The 18,856-nt window shown below is 37.8% G+C and overlaps 1 protein-coding gene across 1 annotated transcript; it reads left to right on the forward strand.

Annotated features, from left to right (window-relative positions):
- Positions 1 to 460: 460 nt before the first annotated feature.
- On the forward strand, positions 461 to 17,615 carry LOC132883836 (uncharacterized). Its single transcript, XM_060917897.1, has 5 exons — positions 461 to 1,718; positions 1,824 to 1,979; positions 2,368 to 2,463; positions 2,846 to 2,921; positions 17,503 to 17,615. The coding sequence occupies exons 1-5, from the start codon at positions 624 to 626 to the stop codon at positions 17,613 to 17,615; spliced, it is 1,536 nt and encodes a 511-aa protein (XP_060773880.1). The 5' UTR covers positions 461 to 623.
- Positions 17,616 to 18,856: the final 1,241 nt, after the last annotated feature.

Below are 18,856 nucleotides of genomic sequence, written 5' to 3' on the forward strand. Positions count from 1 at the left end.
TCCTGGCTTTAAGTTAACTCCGAAGTTCCATTTTTTAGAACATTATCCGGACATGATAAAATGCTTTGGGCCTTTGGTTTGTGTCTGGACCATGCGCTTTGAAGCTAAACATAATTTTTTCAAGCGTACTGTCAGACACACCAACAGTTTCAGAAACATTCTACTCACTCTCGCCACAAAGCACCAAATGATGCTGGCTTATCATTTACATGCTGATGCTTTGAAACCTGCATTATGTGTGAGTAAAGTAACTAGTATTCCATTGGCATTGCTGCATGAAGAGATACAGGAGTCTTTTAAAAAAGCATATCCAACACAAACCACAGTGGAGCTGACAAGTGCACTGTCATATCATGGAACCAGATATGCAGTTGGGATGATTCTACCCCATGGATCTACCGGTGGTCTGCCCAATTTTGTGGAGATTTCACAAATTGTGATTGTGGGCAGTGATCTAAACTTCATTGTTAAGTTGCTCAACAGCTGGTATTATGAACATTTTAGGGGGTTTGTTTTGGAGCACTCTGGGAAGGTGACCCTGCTCGGCATAGAGCAACTTAGTGATACATACCCACTGACACCATACTATGTGGGAGGGAAATGCATGGTCAGTTTAAAACGACATGTTATTATCCAGTATTAGGTCAGTAAAAGCTGTATTTGTTTTTGTACAGATGGACCCTGTTGTTCTGAAGGTGATTATTGATCATCATAGTGAGAAGCTCACACTGTCACCAGGGATTCCAGATACAGTGGAGCAATTGCATAAGACTGTGAAGGACACATTTCAGATTCATGAAGAATTCACTCTTCATTACCTTGACGAGGACTTTGGAGATTTCTTCACAATTCATTCTACTAAGGACGTTAAACATAAGGGAACAATCAAAGTGGTTGTCATTCCTTCCATAGTGCTCACAACGGTACCACCAGAGACTGAAAATGTGGCAGATGTAAGTGATGTGAGTGACACTTCCAGCTTTACTTCAAAAACGTTGCCTTCACAGTCATCCTGTAGTTCTGTAGACTACCAGTCAGATGGCTCATCGGTGTCATCACAAGATACTATATTGTTGAGCCCTGAACGGGCATTGTGGCCAAGTGAAGTTGAAATTCCACTTTTTTCAGTTGCAACAGAGGCAGTACTCAGGAATGCAAATGAACTGTTTTTGAAAGATGGCACTGTCCTCAACAACACCCGGGTCAAGTCTGAAATAATGGAAAAGCTGTCAGATTACATGTACATTTACACTGCCTATCCTACAGGCCTTCAGGTTGGACAGGTTGCAGAAGCCTTAGTCCAAAAACATCCATGTCTAACAGAACCCGGAAGTCGCAACGGATGGATTGGATGGATGTACAGCCTCAAATACAAAATGGGAAATTATAGGTCCAAGTTAAGAAATCTTGGATTTCCTGAAGTCACGTGCAATTCTCTTAAAAACAAACGTCCTGGTGAGAGGAAACCAGCCCAAAATGTTAAAAAGGCACGCAAAGGGGAAGTGATGTATCTCCCACATTATCCTTCAGGAGAAAGCTCTGAACAACAAGAGGCACAGCGGCTAACAATCCTGTCCGAACTAAAGAAGAGAGAGAGGGCGACCGTCAGCCAATTGATGTCCAACACTTTTGCTCATAGAAGACAGGATGTTGTCAGTCTTCAACTGAGCATCAGAGAGATCAAAGAAAGGTGGCCTGCCTTGTTTGACATGTCACAGGTGAGATTAAAAATCTGTACAGTTTTATGCAAATGCACCTTAGGCAGCTTGTTTAAACCCAAGTCTATAAATTGGGCCTTGTGCTTTTGTTTTGTCTTTTTTCAGGTCAACGCAGAGTTCCATCGAATAACCACCATAAATCTTGAGGCCAAATTCATGTTCAAGTTGGACCACTACACCCCGAAACTCCTTGCCATCTTCCAGGCCAAGAAAGGTGCTGCTGCAGAGAGACATCGTGCAGAGATGAATATTCTACTGCAGGTATTTTAGTTTACTCCTGAGATCATTTTTTCCACCACAGTGTTTTCTTGTTTATCTGCTCTAACCAACTATTTCTTGTTCATATACAACAACATACTCTGCCTACTACAATGTTTTACTGTTAATTTTTACTGTTTCAATATGACTGTATTCTGAGCTACATCAGAAATATCATATGGCAAATATGACGTCAAGATTCCAGTGACCACTACAGATAAGGGATGAATGTTCATAGAAATTTTAATGATTTACCAACTGCTCGACTAAACTGTTTCATTTTTCCAGTGTAGTCAAAACTGTTATAATCTTTAAAGTAGAAGGGCCAAAATGTACACTGAGTGACTACAGTATCTTGTCAGCTGTTGTTTTTTCCCCCTCTCCTTAACAGAGTGGAATTCCTATTGAGAAAACTAGAGAAGTTGTCATCAGATGCCTCATTGATCACCTGGGAGAAGATGTCAGTGCCTTAATCAAGGAGTTTGAGGTGAGTGCAAAAAAAAATACATTGTCAGCTGCACTTTGCCCTTTTGTGTCTATTGGAAAGACTGCAACATTGCTCTTGTAGCTTATATCTAAATCAGATCAGATCAGTTAGTGCAGGGAGGTGGAGCTCTCGAGGATCTGTGGAAACAAAGAGACACCAAGGCCAAACTACAAGTTGAAACGTTAATTACCTGAATTAGTGTTTAAGTCGTCATCATTATTATTTTCATGGGTCTATTCATTATAATTCAAAGTTGTGCTTGTTAAAATAATAGACAACTTGGACCATGATGTTTGTATAGCTTATTTTATGTAGTTGGTCATTTATGTTGTTCTGGTGACATTCTGCCTGCTCTAACCACTTTCATTTACAATGTCTACAGACTTCTGGTGACTCAGCCATCGATGTGGAAGAAGAGCTCGGAGCAGAAATGATGGCTCAATGGACAAATCGTGGACGTAGGAATCGTCATCGAGGGTTCCATTGTACTCAACCACCATGATGATCTCAGCAGAGCCTGCTGCTACTTGCTTGGGCTAACTTATGCCTTGGATCTTAAATACCCAAAAACTCACAAGTACACTTTTGAAGTATTTCAGAAGATGCTTGTTGAAGTGGATGCTGGGAACCTGTCAACAAAGGTGCAAAGACTGAAAAACAACGTGATGATATAGATATCTGTTGAGTGAGCACAGCTGAGACTCAAACATAGAACTATGCGTGTAAGGCAAAAACAGACTCTACCCATTGCACATTTACATTGTGTTGTGTTGTGTTCATCATTTCTGAGCCACAAGACTGGTTACTGGGCATTATATATGTAGATTTTGTATCGAGGACCATTCAGACTACCAGCAAAAAGAGGTGCATTCTGGATTTTTTTTCCAGCAAGAACAAAGGACAATTATGCATCACATGTTCTGTGATGTGCTCCACAACCTCTTAGAAGGAGTAATACCATTGGAGATAGTACTATGTCTTAACTTGTTTGTAAAGCGTTATTTAACTCTGTTACAACTGAACATTTTAATTGCAGAGTTTCCATACATTTGGACCGACAACACTGACCGCCCTCCTGCTAAAACTTTCTTCTCGCAGATCTATCAGCGGAAACGCACACGAGAACTGGACACTGAGATTGTTACCATTCATCATTGGGACTAAAGTGCCATTCACTGAACCTGTGTGGCAAGTCTGTCTCTGCACAGACTGCACATCTGATTTCTTTTTGATTTCATATTTACCACAAGGCTTCAATTTTTTCAACTATAGAGTGTTGAGGCCAGAAATAACTTTGTTCTTCTAAAGAAGAAGTTTTTGTATTTTCAGTTTGAAGTATTTGGAAATGTGAGAAAAGCGCAAGAGTTGACTATTGTATCGTCACATCTAAACATGAAGCCACATACTATATGCTGGAGATGATGTTTGCCGTTATGTTACAGATTGAAAGGTGTAACTATTCATCAATGTGTTTAGTGTTAAGATTACACCTAGCATTAATATTCATTTCTATCTTTTTTTTCCATGGCCATTTGGCAAGAAGTATTTGTTTGATCTTGTAGCAGTTTCAAATGTGCTGCTGTAGGTTGTGTCCCCATAACTTGAGTGTTAAGACAGACGGACAAGGTAAATAAAGTTGGTGATTGAGATAGGGAAAATCACAGTTGAATCCTTCTGTTGTGATACAACTCCAGTTCTCGTGGAGAATTTTGAAGAATGGGGGGGTGGGAGTGGGGGGCTGTTAAGATGCACTTTTGGTTGATGCTAGTATGTGCAGATGTTGGGGGGAAAAATGTCAATTTCTGAAAATTGTTTTGAATAAACTTTTCCTGTTTTGTGAAGCCTTGGTCATATTCATTTATAGTAGCTACTGAATATCCTCAAATAAAAATAAAAACTAAAAAAATCATTCAATACAACACCTTTTTTAGTAAGTCATTGGCAAATTTGCTAGTATCTCCTATAAATGTTTTCAATTACATTTACTTAGTTTCTTTAGTTTTTTTACTCAGGTTTTTCAATACGATTAACACAACGTTTCAGTTACATTTACTTAATTTATGTGGTATTTGAGCCTAGTCAATTCATTCAGACTTACTTGAAAATATTACTCAGATTTACTCATGATTCATGTTTTGATTTAACTGATTTGGGAGCTTTCAAATCTACTCAATATCTTTGAGTGTAAAAATGTTTCACCAATTGTATTAAGTAATATGCAGTATTACTTTTTAGAGTGTAGGAAAGCTGTTTTCTTGCACTCAGAGACACAAAGTGTGTTTTATCTCTCTGAACAAGTGCATATCACAGTACTATGTTAAAAACTCGTTTCAGACGTGCTTTTACAGTTAACATGACCAATATGATTAAAATGTGTTAAAAGCTCGAAAACATGAAAATCCATGCTTAGAAAGTTGTTTCATGTCACATATGCTCGAAGGCACTCATTTCACTGAAAATACTGTTCCTTGTTAAATGTTTGCTTTATGCGCTGAAAATGCGTTAGGAACAGGTTGAAGAGGCTCCTGCTGTAGGAAAGCTGTTTTCTTGCACTCAGAGACACAAAGTGTGTTTTATCTCTCTGAACAAGAGCATATCACAGTACTATGTTAAAAACTCGTTTCAGACGTGCTTTTACAGTTAACATGACCAATATGATTAAAATGTGTTAAAAGCTCGAAAACATGAAAATCCATGCTTAGAAAGTTGTTTCATGTCACATATGCTCGAAGGCACTCATTTCACTGAAAATACTGGTCCTTGTTAAATGTTTGCTTTATGCGCTGAAAATGCGTTAGGAACAGGTTGAAGAGGCTCCTGCTGTAGGAAAGCTGTTTTCTTGCACTCAGAGACACAAAGTGTGTTTTATCTCTCTGAACAAGTGCATATCACAGTACTATGTTAAAAACTCGTTTCAGACGTGCTTTTACAGTTAACATGACCAATATGATTAAAATGTGTTAAAAGCTCGAAAACATGAAAATCCATGCTTAGAAAGTTGTTTCATGTCACATATGCTCGAAGGCACTCATTTCACTGAAAATTACTGTTCCTTGTTAAATGTTTGCTTTATGCGCTGAAAATGCGTTAGGAACAGGTTGAAGGCGCTCCTGCAGTAGGAAAGCTGTTTTCTTGCACTCTGAGACACAAAGTGTGTTTTATCTCTCTGAACAAGTGCATATCACAGTACTATGTTAAAAACTCGTTTCAGACGTGCTTTTACAGTTAACATGACCAATATGAGGAAAATGTGTTAAAAGCTCGAAAACATGAAAATCCATGCTTAGAAAGTTGTTTCATGTCACATATGCTCGAAGGCACTCATTTCACTGAAAATTACTGTTCCTTGTTAAATGTTTGCTTTATGCGCTGAAAATGCGTTAGGAACAGGTTGAAGAGGCTCCTGCTGTAGGAAAGCTGTTTTCTTGCACTCAGAAACACAAAGTGTGTTTTATCTCTCTGAACAAGTGCATATCACAGTACTATGTTAAAAACTCGTTTCAGACGTGCTTTTACAGTTAACATGACCAATATGATTAAAATGTGTTAAAAGCTCGAAAACATGAAAATCCATGCTTAGAAAGTTGTTTCATGTCACATATGCTCGAAGGCACTCATTTCACTGAAAATTACTGTTCCTTGTTAAATGTTTGCTTTATGCGCTGAAAATGCGTTAGGAACAGGTTGAAGGCGCTCCTGCAGTAGGAAAGCTGTTTTCTTGGACTCAGAGACACAAAGTGTGTTTTATATCTCTGAACAAGTGCATATCACAGTACTATGTTAAAAACTCGTTTCAGACGTGCTTTTACAGTTAACATGACCAATATGATTAAAATGTGTTAAAAGCTCGAAAACATGAAAATCCATGCTTAGAAAGTTGTTTCATGTCACATATGCTCGAAGGCACTCATTTGACTGAAAATTACTGTTCCTTGTTAAATGTTTGCTTTATGCGCTGAAAATGCGTTAGGAACAGGTTGAAGGCGCTCCTGCAGTAGGAAAGCTGTTTTCTTGCACTCAGAGACACAAAGTGTGTTTTATCTCTCTGAACAAGTGCATATCACAGTACTATGTTAAAAACTCGTTTCAGCCGTGCTTTTACAGTTAACATGACCAATATGAGGAAAATGTGTTAAAAGCTCGAAAACATGAAAATCCATGCTTAGAAAATTGTTTCATGTCACATATGCTCGAAGGCACTCATTTGACTGAAAATTACTGTTCCTTGTTAAACGTTTGCTTTATGCGCTGAAAATGCGTTAGGAATAGGTTGAAGGCGCTCCTGCAGTAGGAAAGCTGTTTTCTTGCACTCTGAGACACAAAGTGTGTTTTATCTCTCTGAACAAGTGCATATCACAGTACTATGTTAAAAACTCGTTTCAGACGTGCTTTTACAGTTAACATGACCAATATGAGGAAAATGTGTTAAAAGCTCGAAAACATGAAAATCCATGCTTAGAAAGTTGTTTCATGTCACATATGCTCGAAGGCACTCATTTGACTGTTCCTTGTTAAATGTTTGCTTTATGCGCTGAAAATGCGTTAGGAACAGGTTGAAGAGGCTCCTGCTGTAGGAAAGCTGTTTTCTTGCACTCAGAGACACAAAGTGTGTTTTATCTCTCTGAACAAGTGCATATCACAGTACTATGTTAAAAACTCGTTTCAGACGTGCTTTTACAGTTAACATGACCAATATGATTAAAATGTGTTAAAAGCTCGAAAACATGAAAATCCATGCTTAGAAAGTTGTTTCATGTCACATATGCTCGAAGGCACTCATTTCACTGAAAATACTGTTCCTTGTTAAATGTTTGCTTTATGCGCTGAAAATGCGTTAGGAACAGGTTGAAGAGGCTCCTGCTGTAGGAAAGCTGTTTTCTTGCACTCAGAGACACAAAGTGTGTTTTATCTCTCTGAACAAGTGCATATCACAGTACTATGTTAAAAACTCGTTTCAGACGTGCTTTTACAGTTAACATGACCAATATGATTAAAATGTGTTAAAAGCTCGAAAACATGAAAATCCATGCTTAGAAAGTTGTTTCATGTCACATATGCTCGAAGGCACTCATTTCACTGAAAATTACTGTTCCTTGTTAAATGTTTGCTTTATGCGCTGAAAATGCGTTAGGAACAGGTTGAAGACGCTCCTGCTGTAGGAAAGCTGTTTTCTTGCACTCAGAGACACAAAGTGTGTTTTATCTCTCTGAACAAGTGCATATCACAGTACTATGTTAAAAACTCGTTTCAGACGTGCTTTTACAGTTAACATGACCAATATGATTAAAATGTGTTAAAAGCTCGAAAACATGAAAATCCATGCTTAGAAAGTTGTTTCATGTCACATATGCTCGAAGGCACTCATTTCACTGAAAATACTGTTCCTTGTTAAATGTTTGCTTTATGCGCTGAAAATGCGTTAGGAACAGGTTGAAGAGGCTCCTGCTGTAGGAAAGCTGTTTTCTTGCACTCAGAGACACAAAGTGTGTTTTATCTCTCTGAACAAGTGCATATCACAGTACTATGTTAAAAACTCGTTTCAGACGTGCTTTTACAGTTAACATGACCAATATGAGGAAAATGTGTTAAAAGCTCGAAAACATGAAAATCCATGCTTAGAAAGTTGTTTCATGTCACATATGCTCGAAGGCACTCATTTCACTGAAAATTACTGTTCCTTGTTAAATGTTTGCTTTATGCGCTGAAAATGCGTTAGGAACAGGTTGAAGGCGCTCCTGCTGTAGGAAAGCTGTTTTCTTGCACTCAGAGACACAAAGTGTGTTTTATCTCTCTGAACAAGTGCATATCACAGTACTATGTTAAAAACTCGTTTCAGACGTGCTTTTACAGTTAACATGACCAATATGAGGAAAATGTGTTAAAAGCTCGAAAACATGAAAATCCATGCTTAGAAAGTTGTTTCATGTCACATATGCTCGAAGGCACTCATTTCACTGAAAATTACTGTTCCTTGTTAAATGTTTGCTTTATGCGCTGAAAATGCGTTAGGAACAGGTTGAAGAGGCTCCTGCTGTAGGAAAGCTGTTTTCTTGCACTCAGAGACACAAAGTGTGTTTTATCTCTCTGAACAAGTGCATATCACAGTACTATGTTAAAAACTCGTTTCAGACGTGCTTTTACAGTTAACATGACCAATATGATTAAAATGTGTTAAAAGCTCGAAAACATGAAAATCCATGCTTAGAAAGTTGTTTCATGTCACATATGCTCGAAGGCACTCATTTCACTGAAAATACTGTTCCTTGTTAAATGTTTGCTTTATGCGCTGAAAATGCGTTAGGAACAGGTTGAAGAGGCTCCTGCTGTAGGAAAGCTGTTTTCTTGCACTCAGAGACACAAAGTGTGTTTTATCTCTCTGAACAAGTGCATATCACAGTACTATGTTAAAAACTCGTTTCAGACGTGCTTTTACAGTTAACATGACCAATATGATTAAAATGTGTTAAAAGCTCGAAAACATGAAAATCCATGCTTAGAAAGTTGTTTCATGTCACATATGCTCGAAGGCACTCATTTCACTGAAAATACTGGTCCTTGTTAAATGTTTGCTTTATGCGCTGAAAATGCGTTAGGAACAGGTTGAAGAGGCTCCTGCTGTAGGAAAGCTGTTTTCTTGCACTCAGAGACACAAAGTGTGTTTTATCTCTCTGAACAAGTGCATATCACAGTACTATGTTAAAAACTCGTTTCAGACGTGCTTTTACAGTTAACATGACCAATATGAGGAAAATGTGTTAAAAGCTCGAAAACATGAAAATCCATGCTTAGAAAGTTGTTTCATGTCACATATGCTCGAAGGCACTCATTTCACTGAAAATACTGTTCCTTGTTAAATGTTTGCTTTATGCGCTGAAAATGCGTTAGGAACAGTTTGAAGAGGCTCCTGCTGTAGGAAAGCTGTTTTCTTGCACTCAGAGACACAAAGTGTGTTTTATCTCTCTGAACAAGTGCATATCACAGTACTATGTTAAAAACTCGTTTCAGACGTGCTTTTACAGTTAACATGACCAATATGAGGAAAATGTGTTAAAAGCTCGAAAACATGAAAATCCATGCTTAGAAAGTTGTTTCATGTCACATATGCTCGAAGGCACTCATTTCACTGAAAATTACTGTTCCTTGTTAAATGTTTGCTTTATGCGCTGAAAATGCGTTAGGAACAGGTTGAAGGCGCTCCTGCTGTAGGAAAGCTGTTTTCTTGCACTCAGAGACACAAAGTGTGTTTTATCTCTCTGAACAAGTGCATATCACAGTACTATGTTAAAAACTCGTTTCAGACGTGCTTTTACAGTTAACATGACCAATATGAGGAAAATGTGTTAAAAGCTCGAAAACATGAAAATCCATGCTTAGAAAGTTGTTTCATGTCACATATGCTCGAAGGCACTCATTTCACTGAAAATACTGTTCCTTGTTAAATGTTTGCTTTATGCGCTGAAAATGCGTTAGGAACAGTTTGAAGAGGCTCCTGCTGTAGGAAAGCTGTTTTCTTGCACTCAGAGACACAAAGTGTGTTTTATCTCTCTGAACAAGTGCATATCACAGTACTATGTTAAAAACTCGTTTCAGACGTGCTTTTACAGTTAACATGACCAATATGAGGAAAATGTGTTAAAAGCTCGAAAACATGAAAATCCATGCTTAGAAAGTTGTTTCATGTCACATATGCTCGAAGGCACTCATTTCACTGAAAATTACTGTTCCTTGTTAAATGTTTGCTTTATGCGCTGAAAATGCGTTAGGAACAGGTTGAAGGCGCTCCTGCTGTAGGAAAGCTGTTTTCTTGCACTCAGAGACACAAAGTGTGTTTTATCTCTCTGAACAAGTGCATATCACAGTACTATGTTAAAAACTCGTTTCAGACGTGCTTTTACAGTTAACATGACCAATATGAGGAAAATGTGTTAAAAGCTCGAAAACATGAAAATCCATGCTTAGAAAGTTGTTTCATGTCACATATGCTCGAAGGCACTCATTTCACTGAAAATTACTGTTCCTTGTTAAATGTTTGCTTTATGCGCTGAAAATGCGTTAGGAACAGGTTGAAGAGGCTCCTGCTGTAGGAAAGCTGTTTTCTTGCACTCAGAGACACAAAGTGTGTTTTATCTCTCTGAACAAGTGCATATCACAGTACTATGTTAAAAACTCGTTTCAGACGTGCTTTTACAGTTAACATGACCAATATGATTAAAATGTGTTAAAAGCTCGAAAACATGAAAATCCATGCTTAGAAAGTTGTTTCATGTCACATATGCTCGAAGGCACTCATTTCACTGAAAATACTGTTCCTTGTTAAATGTTTGCTTTATGCGCTGAAAATGCGTTAGGAACAGGTTGAAGAGGCTCCTGCTGTAGGAAAGCTGTTTTCTTGCACTCAGAGACACAAAGTGTGTTTTATCTCTCTGAACAAGTGCATATCACAGTACTATGTTAAAAACTCGTTTCAGACGTGCTTTTACAGTTAACATGACCAATATGATTAAAATGTGTTAAAAGCTCGAAAACATGAAAATCCATGCTTAGAAAGTTGTTTCATGTCACATATGCTCGAAGGCACTCATTTCACTGAAAATACTGTTCCTTGTTAAATGTTTGCTTTATGCGCTGAAAATGCGTTAGGAACAGGTTGAAGAGGCTCCTGCTGTAGGAAAGCTGTTTTCTTGCACTCAGAGACACAAAGTGTGTTTTATCTCTCTGAACAAGTGCATATCACAGTACTATGTTAAAAACTCGTTTCAGACGTGCTTTTACAGTTAACATGACCAATATGATTAAAATGTGTTAAAAGCTCGAAAACATGAAAATCCATGCTTAGAAAGTTGTTTCATGTCACATATGCTCGAAGGCACTCATTTCACTGAAAATACTGTTCCTTGTTAAATGTTTGCTTTATGCGCTGAAAATGCGTTAGGAACAGGTTGAAGAGGCTCCTGCTGTAGGAAAGCTGTTTTCTTGCACTCAGAGACACAAAGTGTGTTTTATCTCTCTGAACAAGTGCATATCACAGTACTATGTTAAAAACTCGTTTCAGACGTGCTTTTACAGTTAACATGACCAATATGATTAAAATGTGTTAAAAGCTCGAAAACATGAAAATCCATGCTTAGAAAGTTGTTTCATGTCACATATGCTCGAAGGCACTCATTTCACTGAAAATACTGTTCCTTGTTAAATGTTTGCTTTATGCGCTGAAAATGCGTTAGGAACAGGTTGAAGAGGCTCCTGCTGTAGGAAAGTTGTTTTCTTGCACTCAGAGACACAAAGTGTGTTTTATCTCTCTGAACAAGTGCATATCACAGTACTATGTTAAAAACTCGTTTCAGACGTGCTTTTACAGTTAACATGACCAATATGAGGAAAATGTGTTAAAAGCTCGAAAACATGAAAATCCATGCTTAGAAAATTGTTTCATGTCACATATGCTCGAAGGCACTCATTTGACTGAAAATTACTGTTCCTTGTTAAACGTTTGCTTTATGCGCTGAAAATGCGTTAGGAACAGGTTGAAGGCGCTCCTGCTGTAGGAAAGCTGTTTTCTTGCACTCAGAGACACAAAGTGTGTTTTATCTCTCTGAACAAGTGCATATCACAGTACTCTGTTAAAAACTCGTTTCAGACGTGCTTTTACAGTTAACATGACCAATATGATTAAAATGTGTTAAAAGCTCGAAAACATGAAAATCCATGCTTAGAAAGTTGTTTCATGTCACATATGCTCGAAGGCACTCATTTCACTGAAAATACTGTTCCTTGTTAAATGTTTGCTTTATGCGCTGAAAATGCGTTAGGAACAGGTTGAAGAGGCTCCTGCTGTAGGAAAGCTGTTTTCTTGCACTCAGAGACACAAAGTGTGTTTTATCTCTCTGAACAAGTGCATATCACAGTACTATGTTAAAAACTCGTTTCAGACGTGCTTTTACAGTTAACATGACCAATATGATTAAAATGTGTTAAAAGCTCGAAAACATGAAAATCCATGCTTAGAAAGTTGTTTCATGTCACATATGCTCGAAGGCACTCATTTGACTGAAAATTACTGTTCCTTGTTAAATGTTTGCTTTATGCGCTGAAAATGCGTTAGGAATAGGTTGAAGGCGCTCCTGCAGTAGGAAAGCTGTTTTCTTGCACTCAGAGACACAAAGTGTGTTTTATCTCTCTGAACAAGTGCATATCACAGTACTATGTTAAAAACTCGTTTCAGACGTGCTTTTACAGTTAACATGACCAATATGAGGAAAATGTGTTAAAAGCTCGAAAACATGAAAATCCATGCTTAGAAAGTTGTTTCATGTCACATATGCTCGAAGGCACTCATTTCACTGAAAATACTGTTCCTTGTTAAATGTTTGCTTTATGCGCTGAAAATGCGTTAGGAACAGGTTGAAGAGGCTCCTGCTGTAGGAAAGCTGTTTTCTTGCACTCAGAGACACAAAGTGTGTTTTATCTCTCTGAACAAGTGCATATCACAGTACTATGTTAAAAACTCGTTTCAGACGTGCTTTTACAGTTAACATGACCAATATGAGGAAAATGTGTTAAAAGCTCGAAAACATGAAAATCCATGCTTAGAAAGTTGTTTCATGTCACATATGCTCGAAGGCACTCATTTCACTGAAAATACTGTTCCTTGTTAAATGTTTGCTTTATGCGCTGAAAATGCGTTAGGAACAGGTTGAAGAGGCTCCTGCTGTAGGAAAGCTGTTTTCTTGCACTCAGAGACACAAAGTGTGTTTTATCTCTCTGAACAAGTGCATATCACAGTACTATGTTAAAAACTCGTTTCAGCCGTGCTTTTACAGTTAACATGACCAATATGAGGAAAATGTGTTAAAAGCTCGAAAACATGAAAATCCATGCTTAGAAAATTGTTTCATGTCACATATGCTCGAAGGCACTCATTTGACTGAAAATTACTGTTCCTTGTTAAACGTTTGCTTTATGCGCTGAAAATGCGTTAGGAATAGGTTGAAGGCGCTCCTGCAGTAGGAAAGCTGTTTTCTTGCACTCTGAGACACAAAGTGTGTTTTATCTCTCTGAACAAGTGCATATCACAGTACTATGTTAAAAACTCGTTTCAGACGTGCTTTTACAGTTAACATGACCAATATGAGGAAAATGTGTTAAAAGCTCGAAAACATGAAAATCCATGCTTAGAAAGTTGTTTCATGTCACATATGCTCGAAGGCACTCATTTGACTGTTCCTTGTTAAATGTTTGCTTTATGCGCTGAAAATGCGTTAGGAACAGGTTGAAGAGGCTCCTGCTGTAGGAAAGCTGTTTTCTTGCACTCAGAGACACAAAGTGTGTTTTATCTCTCTGAACAAGTGCATATCACAGTACTATGTTAAAAACTCGTTTCAGACGTGCTTTTACAGTTAACATGACCAATATGATTAAAATGTGTTAAAAGCTCGAAAACATGAAAATCCATGCTTAGAAAGTTGTTTCATGTCACATATGCTCGAAGGCACTCATTTCACTGAAAATACTGTTCCTTGTTAAATGTTTGCTTTATGCGCTGAAAATGCGTTAGGAACAGGTTGAAGAGGCTCCTGCTGTAGGAAAGCTGTTTTCTTGCACTCAGAGACACAAAGTGTGTTTTATCTCTCTGAACAAGTGCATATCACAGTACTATGTTAAAAACTCGTTTCAGACGTGCTTTTACAGTTAACATGACCAATATGATTAAAATGTGTTAAAAGCTCGAAAACATGAAAATCCATGCTTAGAAAGTTGTTTCATGTCACATATGCTCGAAGGCACTCATTTCACTGAAAATACTGTTCCTTGTTAAATGTTTGCTTTATGCGCTGAAAATGCGTTAGGAACAGGTTGAAGAGGCTCCTGCTGTAGGAAAGCTGTTTTCTTGCACTCAGAGACACAAAGTGTGTTTTATCTCTCTGAACAAGTGCATATCACAGTACTATGTTAAAAACTCGTTTCAGACGTGCTTTTACAGTTAACATGACCAATATGATTAAAATGTGTTAAAAGCTCGAAAACATGAAAATCCATGCTTAGAAAGTTGTTTCATGTCACATATGCTCGAAGGCACTCATTTCACTGAAAATACTGTTCCTTGTTAAATGTTTGCTTTATGCGCTGAAAATGCGTTAGGAACAGGTTGAAGAGGCTCCTGCTGTAGGAAAGCTGTTTTCTTGCACTCAGAGACACAAAGTGTGTTTTATCTCTCTGAACAAGTGCATATCACAGTACTATGTTAAAAACTCGTTTCAGACGTGCTTTTACAGTTAACATGACCAATATGATTAAAATGTGTTAAAAGCTCGAAAACATGAAAATCCATGCTTAGAAAGTTGTTTCATGTCACATATGCTCGAAGGCACTCATTTGACTGAAAATTACTGTTCCTTGTTAAATGTTTGCTTTATGCGCTGAAAATGCGTTAGGAATAGGTTGAAGGCGCTCCTGCAGTAGGAAAGCTGTTTTCTTGCACTCAGAGACACAAAGTGTGTTTTATCTCTCTGAACAAGTGCATATCACAGTACTATGTTAAAAGCTCGTTTCAGACGTGCTTTTACAGTTAACATGACCAATATGAGGAAAATGTGTTAAAAGCTCGAAAACATGAAAATCCATGCTTAGAAAGTTGTTTCATGTCACATATGCTCGAAGGCACTCATTTCACTGAAAATACTGTTCATTGTTAAATGTTTGCTTTATGCGCTGAAAATGCGTTAGGAACAGGTTGAAGAGGCTCCTGCTGTAGGAAAGCTGTTTTCTTGCACTCAGAGACACAAAGTGTGTTTTATCTCTCTGAACAAGTGCATATCACAGTACTATGTTAAAAACTCGTTTCAGACGTGCTTTTACAGTTAACATGACCAATATGAGGAAAATGTGTTAAAAGCTCGAAAACATGAAAATCCATGCTTAGACAGTTGTTTCATGTCACATATGCTCGAAGGCACTCATTTCACTGAAAATACTGTTCCTTGTTAAATGTTTGCTTTATGCGCTGAAAATGCGTTAGGAACAGGTTGAAGAGGCTCCTGCTGTAGGAAAGCTGTTTTCTTGCACTCAGAGACACAAAGTGTGTTTTATCTCTCTGAACAAGTGCATATCACAGTACTATGTTAAAAACTCGTTTCAGACGTGCTTTTACAGTTAACATGACCAATATGAGGAAAATGTGTTAAAAGCTCGAAAACATGAAAATCCATGCTTAGAAAATTGTTTCATGTCACATATGCTCGAAGGCACTCATTTCACTGAAAATACTGTTCCTTGTTAAATGTTTGCTTTATGCGCTGAAAATGCGTTAGGAACAGGTTGAAGAGGCTCCTGCTGTACACTGAAAGAAATCATTCAAGAGCCCAGTAAATGTAACATTAATATATAGGTAGGCATGCTTAATAAAACTGCTGAATGTCATCATGACGGGTATTTGATTTGACTACATCAAAATTCATTAGTAAAAATCCAACAGGAATCTTTGTGTGAAATACCTATACTAAAATTAAGTTAATGTCTTTAAAATAAATTCATATTTGACTCACAGATTATATTATTTGAATATTTGTAATAATAAATGTTTGTTTTCAACAATTTTTTTGAGAATGCACTACAAATATCAATTAGCTTTAAGTACGTGTGGTTATCAAACAATTCAACTCAATTTTATTGGACAGTAACTTAACAACTTAAAAAAATCAAGTAAGCAGAACCGACTGTGTGACGTCTTTCCCCTGACGGTTGGGACAGATCTGAAAAATGGAGGCAGGCATGGAGGAGCATGTGGCCGTCGTGCTGGCGGGCAAAGCGGATTAATTTAAATATCAACCTGACCTGACGGTAAGTAGCTGATTTTGAATGAATTTATTTTTTTGTGATAACATTCCTTTGCATTAAATATCAATTTAACGTTACAAACATTACTATCGCGACGAAGCCATTCCTCACCAAAGCTAATTGGCCTTGTTAGCTAACATTATTTTAATGGCATAACTTATTTGAAACACTGTGTCAAACATGTTGTGGCATATTTTAAGGTAGAGACAGTTTCGGCAATAAATTCCAAAACTTTTCTCCGTGCTAAGTTAGCCATATACAGACTTGCTTTGTAGTTCGGTTTCAGACCGCGTGAACGTTAATTCTGGCGCCGGGTCAACCCGGCCCGACCCACGGGTTATGGCAGGACAAGCCCCCGGCCTCTACGGTAGCATGTAGTGTTATCCAGCACCGAAATAGCGGATGTACAAGCTCTGAATGCACTGTTGCACGCGCTGCATATTTTTTTCGAGTTCGCCTGGAAGTAAGTGTCGGTCTGCTTCATATATCCACGGGTTTGGCTGTCTTTTGAGCTGCTCTCACCGTCGACCTGGTTCACCTGGGAGAGGTGGTCTTGGTCGAAGCGGTGTGCACGGGGTTTTGTTGAGTTTAGAGCCATAAACTATGCGAAATGTGGTCCATGTATGAATTCTCCCAACTTTGGAATGATGCTGTCTCCGTTCTCATCTCCTTTTCTCTGTTTTTAATTTCATGTGCTTTAATTAAACACATAAATGGAAGGGGAAAATTGTTTCTATGGTGTAAATAATATTATCAAAATTAAGTAAGTCTTAAGTAATTAAGATTAAACATGACGAAGTAAAAAAAAAAGTCACTACATGTGCTGTGCCTGTGTTTATCATAGTTGTCTCAAATGTTAACGTCTCAGGCTGGGCTCTGTCTTATATTGATTTTCAGTGCAGGTCTGTTGTCTGTCTCACTCACTTGAGCCAGTGTGTGTGTAGTAGGCTTTTTTTTAAGTTCATAGTGGCTTGTATGTTTGGTTGTTAAAGTGTTTTCATGCATTTAAAAATATTTTCAAAACCTGCTTTTCAGCATGGGAAAAAATCGCTGAGTAAGAGTGAGTGGAGAGGTAAGTTGTTTGGATTTAATAATAGTAAAGCACACTGAATATTTATTATAAATTTTGTGGGAAGATATACTTGCTGTAGCAGGTAACAGAGATTTTTATTGCGGTCACATTTTTTCTTTTTCCTTATGTTACAGAATCGGCGTGGGAGCCACAGAAGTGCACGTATTACAGAGAAAAATTGAGGGAGGACAGCAGAAGGCCACACTTGACCCAGATTACCACGACCACCTTGTTCTTTGGCGTGTGAGCTGCTGATGCTCCCTATAAACCCACATTAAGGTAACAGTGTATGGAATGGCACTGCAAGCTCTGCACATTTGTGGCATCATCGAAGGGGGGACTTCTTAAACACTATCGACTGAAACATGGACATTTTGGTCGTGGACATTTTCTGCCTTGTATTCATTTGAACTGTTCATGTTCCTTTAAAACTTGGGGTGGCTTGCGTACACACTTGTATAGAGCTCACAAATCAGAGGAAACTGAAAATCAACAAGATGCAATAGCTTTCAAATGTAAAATTTGTGACTCATGCTTTCCAAATACTAAAGATTATTTTCAACACATTAACTCTCATCTTAAAAGACTAGAAACGATCGAGTGTGTGTTTGATGGCTGTGAGTTCACAACAAACGTATATGGCACTTATGCTACTCATAGAAGTCGAAAGCACCAATCTTACTCATGTGAGGACTTGAAGGCTGATGTCATTGTAAAAATTCCAATTTCTACCAGTGTTCAACAGAATGAAAGCCATTTTTCATCACTGGAATCAACTGATGATGTGGAGTTGGAAACTACTGTAGATTCAGATTGCGAGGGACATACAGGTGCATATGTGGAAATAATTGGTTCTCTCTTGTTGAAGCTAGAAAGCATTTATAATGTCACAGGTAAATGTTTAGATGACTTGGTGGAACAGCTCCAGTTTATTTGTGCATCGTCATCTCAACAAATTCCAAATTTAGTGAGAAATATTTTGACACAGAATAACTGCACTGTTGATGAAAATGTTATCAGTGAGTTAGTTGAAAAATTACAACTCTGTAATCCTCTAACTAAAGCCTTTGCGGCTGATGGTCCCTTTCATTCTAAGTATAAGAGGGGGAAATACTTTAAAGAAAACTTCAATTTTATTGAGCCAGTTGAATATATATTTGATCCACAGGACAGTAATAGCTTTCAATATGTGCCTATCCTAAAATCCTTACAGCAACTGTTAAACAATAAAGATATTGTGAGCAAAATACTGACAAGTCATTCAGGCAAGGCGTCACAGCTTTCATCCTTTAAAGATGGCAAATATTTTAAGTTAAATGAGTTTTATTCAGATGGAGAGTTAAAAATTTCACTCATACTTTATGCGGATGATTTTGAAATATGTAATCCGCTTGGAACCTCGCGGAAAAAACATAAAGTGACAGCCTTCTATTGGGTACTTGCAGATGTGCCTTCAGAATTGAGATCCCAGTTAACATCAATTAATTT

This window comes from Neoarius graeffei, chromosome 1, assembly GCF_027579695.1.
Source record: "Neoarius graeffei isolate fNeoGra1 chromosome 1, fNeoGra1.pri, whole genome shotgun sequence".
Classification (NCBI taxonomy): Eukaryota; Metazoa; Chordata; class Actinopteri; order Siluriformes; family Ariidae; genus Neoarius; species Neoarius graeffei.

What these genes read in the sequence shown, in the direction of transcription:
- LOC132883836 (XM_060917897.1), top strand. Translation starts at nt 624, where the DNA reads ATGTTATTATCCAGTATTAGGTCAGTAAAAGCTGTATTTGTTTTTGTA. An exon ending in CCTTGTTTGACATGTCACAG is followed by an intron (nt 1,719 to 1,823) that starts GTGAGATTAAAA and finishes GTCTTTTTTCAG; the next exon opens with GTCAACGCAGAGTTCCATCG. An exon ending in AGATGAATATTCTACTGCAG is followed by an intron (nt 1,980 to 2,367) that starts GTATTTTAGTTT and finishes TCTCCTTAACAG; the next exon opens with AGTGGAATTCCTATTGAGAA.